The sequence below is a fragment of the Rhipicephalus sanguineus genome, chromosome 8 (genome assembly GCF_013339695.2).
Source record: "Rhipicephalus sanguineus isolate Rsan-2018 chromosome 8, BIME_Rsan_1.4, whole genome shotgun sequence".
Classification (NCBI taxonomy): Eukaryota; Metazoa; Arthropoda; class Arachnida; order Ixodida; family Ixodidae; genus Rhipicephalus; species Rhipicephalus sanguineus.
In genome coordinates this window covers 153,360,457-153,363,851 of record NC_051183.1, presented here as the reverse complement: position 1 = coordinate 153,363,851, position 3,395 = coordinate 153,360,457, and the positions used below count along the sequence as shown (strand labels likewise).

The 3,395-nt window shown below is 50.1% G+C and overlaps 1 protein-coding gene across 1 annotated transcript; it reads left to right on the top strand.

Annotated features, from left to right (window-relative positions):
- Positions 1–579: 579 nt before the first annotated feature.
- LOC119403601 (vacuolar protein sorting-associated protein 4A) lies at positions 580–3,179 on the top strand. Its single transcript, XM_037670526.1, has 2 exons — positions 580–683; positions 2,072–3,179. The coding sequence occupies exons 1-2, from the start codon at positions 580–582 to the stop codon at positions 3,177–3,179; spliced, it is 1,212 nt and encodes a 403-aa protein (XP_037526454.1).
- The last annotated feature ends 216 nt before the right edge of the window (positions 3,180–3,395 follow it).

Here is a 3,395-nt window from a genome sequence, read left to right as displayed (position 1 = left end):
TGAAGAAGAGGACGCACACTGCGCGTGCTGGTTCATGAGGATGGTTTTCTGCTTGTGGATTACAACCAATGGCTTCCGTAAACAGCTGTGTTAAGAGAGTCTTTTAGCAAGTTACGGAAATACGGCACGCGAATACGGTATGCTATAACGGTACCGATGCTCTTTTCACGCTCATTGTGTCTTTGCCGCTCGTTATTCCAGTGAAGGCGCCCCAACAACACAAAAGCTTTTTCAAAAGTTGCTGTGGGGTTGTCACGCATCATTCTTGCCTGTGAGCTTACGCATTGTTAATAAGGAAGGTGTCGTTCGGGGGACGCATTGTCACTGGAACTGGGAGCGGCTTAAGCAAAACGAGCGAGAAAGGAGGAGCGCTACGGTAATACCGTACCGTATTTCAGTACCGTATTTCCGTGACTTGCCAAAGGACTAATAAAAACCGCTGGTAACTAGGGCAGTGTGGTTGTCTTCTGGGTTGAAGTTACCACCACAGACGCGTGGATCCCGGCGTTGATCGGATAGCGAGAGCCCAACGCTCACTCTACCTACGAGCTGTGCGACTCCGCTGGCCAATTACCTTACATGCACCCGGCGGAGCAGATCTCAACCACTCCGTGCACTTGGTCTCCGTTGATCCACGGCGCGCCGGGCTTGCTGATGGTGTTCACCACGCAGGCCATGGAAGGGTAACCCGTCCAGTGCGCTGCCGTCGCCAGCGATGGCACCGCACTCCATGGGTTAGTGGAAGGCCGTACTGAGAAGGAAGGCAACATCATTGCCCATAGCTGCCTGGATACAAGGTGCGTCACCTGAATGATGGTGCGAATGATTTGATGATGCAGTAACCTAAACGCTCACATGTGACAAAAAAAAACTTTTCAGGGTTCATTTGACTTCATTTTGCGGCGCGCTGGAACATATGACCACTGTGCTGGAGGCACTACCATCTTCGACGAGTCGTTCAACGAGCCGCTCTCTGCCCGGCTCGTCAGAGGTATATTAAGGCGAAAGACTTATATGCCTCACTAAACACGAAATTTGACCGTCGGCGTCCCGCGTCCTGCGACGTCGAGGACGACTGGTGCAAGAAATCATCATCACGTGATGACGTCATCATGACGTCAGCGATCGCAAAAATTTGTTACGTCGTGTGACGAAACACCACATAATGCAGTTGTAGCGCCCTTTTTTTGGGCGGCGAACAAATAGGAGACCGCGCGACCTCAAGAGTAGAAAATAAAGACTGCGCTTCGCAGTGGCACGTGAAGCCACACTTCTTGTTCCCTCGATTCGTCGATCCTGGTGCAGCCGTCTCGTTCTTTCGCTCCTGGGTCATAAGCCTACACCGTCATCACATGACATCGGAGCTTGGTCATAGGTGGGCTGATCACGGAGGCAGTGCAAGAGCAGGTGAGGTGCCTCCGATCCGGGAGGCAGTGCGAAACCACGCTAGGTGCACAAAGCTTTCTAAGGGTGGCGGGTCAGGATAAATATATCTAAGAAGTCTACATGGCCGGCCGTTCATGAAGGTTGCCTAATACATCGACGGAGAAGAAAAAGGAGATGATGGCTTTCACCTTCGAGTCATGTGAGGTAAATTTTTTTTATTATTATTATTAAAAGATTATTATTTTTTCTGTGCTCGAAACGACTGCAAAAGAAAACGAAATTCCGCTGCAGTTGTTTACTGAAATTTCATTTTTTTATGAAGATAAATGAATAAATAGATATTTAGATATAATTTTGATCAATTCCTATGAAAGAGAGAAGTGAACATATAGCAGTAATTTTGTCAGAATAGACTATAGAGCACCTAGAAATAAAGTTATGCAAACTTTACAGGCAGTTCTTAACTGTCACGTCTGAAAAGGTTTAAGTAATCAGTTGTTCATATTCGTTCAAGGTCTTTCCCAACACAGACGCTAAAACAATAGCGATTTCTTGGCGCGTTAGACATCGTGAATCAATGCTTTATTCACGCGTGAAAATGATCCATGTTTGCTTCTTTGCAATATCTAGGAACACTGTGCGGCTCCGTAACTTGACGCAAGCTTGTGCGCGCATGTCACTGCAGCCCCCACGGTCACGAGGAGCACAAAGCTTTCCACACGAGCGGCGTCGTCGTGCTTGGAGAGGCGCAGGTGCGCTGGTCAGACGTCTTCGGCCTCGAGGTCCTCAAGCGGGCTCTCATGATCAACGTCGTGTATCCCGTCAAGCACCCGACGCTGTTCGAGAACGCCAAGCCACTCTCTAGTCTCATGCTGTACGGTCCGACGGGCTGTGGGAAGTCGCACATCGGTAAGGCACTGGCCACCGAGTTCAACGACTCGACCTTCTTCTACGTCATGTGCCAGCACTTTGCCTCCAAGTGCCTCGTCGGAAACGAGAACCTGACCGTGAGGACACTGTTCGAAATGGTCCTCAACCACGCACCCAGCGTGCTCTTCCTGGACGAACTTGACGCCCTTAGTGGGACCGGAGTGAGTGGCGAAAGCTCTGGCTTTTTGTACAGAGTGAAGGCCGACTTTTTAAGTCTCCTTGAGGGGATACTCTTCAAGCAGAAGGTCACCGTCATTGGAGCAACCAAGTCCCCGTGGGCCGTTGACCCGGCGCTAGCACGCGTGTTTCGAAAGTGGGTTTATGTTCCGCTACCGACGGACGAAACTCGAGAACTGATGCTGCTGAACGGTCTTAAGGATGTCCGCCACCAGCTGTTAGATGCAGACATCTTCTACCTTGTGCAGAAGACGGACGGGTACACGTGCGAAGATCTCATGCTGCTTCAGAGGGAGGCCAAGATGGAGGTGAGACAGAAGCTCAAGTCTGCCACGCACTTTGTCAAGGTCGAAGGGTACAGGAGGCCCGGCAGTGCATCGAAGACCGGCGATTTCCTCACCCCGTGCTCACCGAACACTCCAGGTGCTATCAGATTGTCCTGGAAAGATATCCCGAAAGAGGCCCTCTTGGAACCGGAACTCAGCTTGCAAGATTTCGAGGCGGCCCTGCAGAAGTACCACGCCTCGGTGACATCCAGCGAGCTTGAAAAACTGGAGGCGTTCAGAACAAACCAGGAGTCAAATATCCACACCGTCCTGAGGGTCGACATGAGTGCCTTTAACGTGGGTCACGTGGTTAACGAAGAAGCTGCAGTGGAAAATCAAGGCTCGCTCTCACCTTCTTGAGCCTGAATAAAACTTGCTTGTCATGCCGCGAAACCAATCACACCGCGCCATCACCTTAGAAGACCTACGAGATTTCCGATACTGAACTTCCTAATCACAATTTGATTTTTGACGTTGTAAAGTAACTGATCATTATTCATATAAACAGGGTCAGCGGATCACAAAAGCGACTGAAGTGACAATGAATGCGACAGTTCGGCGTTCGTTTAGATTATG

Coding starts and splice junctions, on each gene's coding strand:
- LOC119403601 (XM_037670526.1), top strand. CDS start 580: ATGCACCCGGCGGAGCAGATCTCAACCACTCCGTGCACTTGGTCTCCG. Junction 684..2,071: donor ACCACGCAGGCCATGGAAGG/GTAACCCGTCCA, acceptor ATGTCACTGCAG/CCCCCACGGTCACGAGGAGC.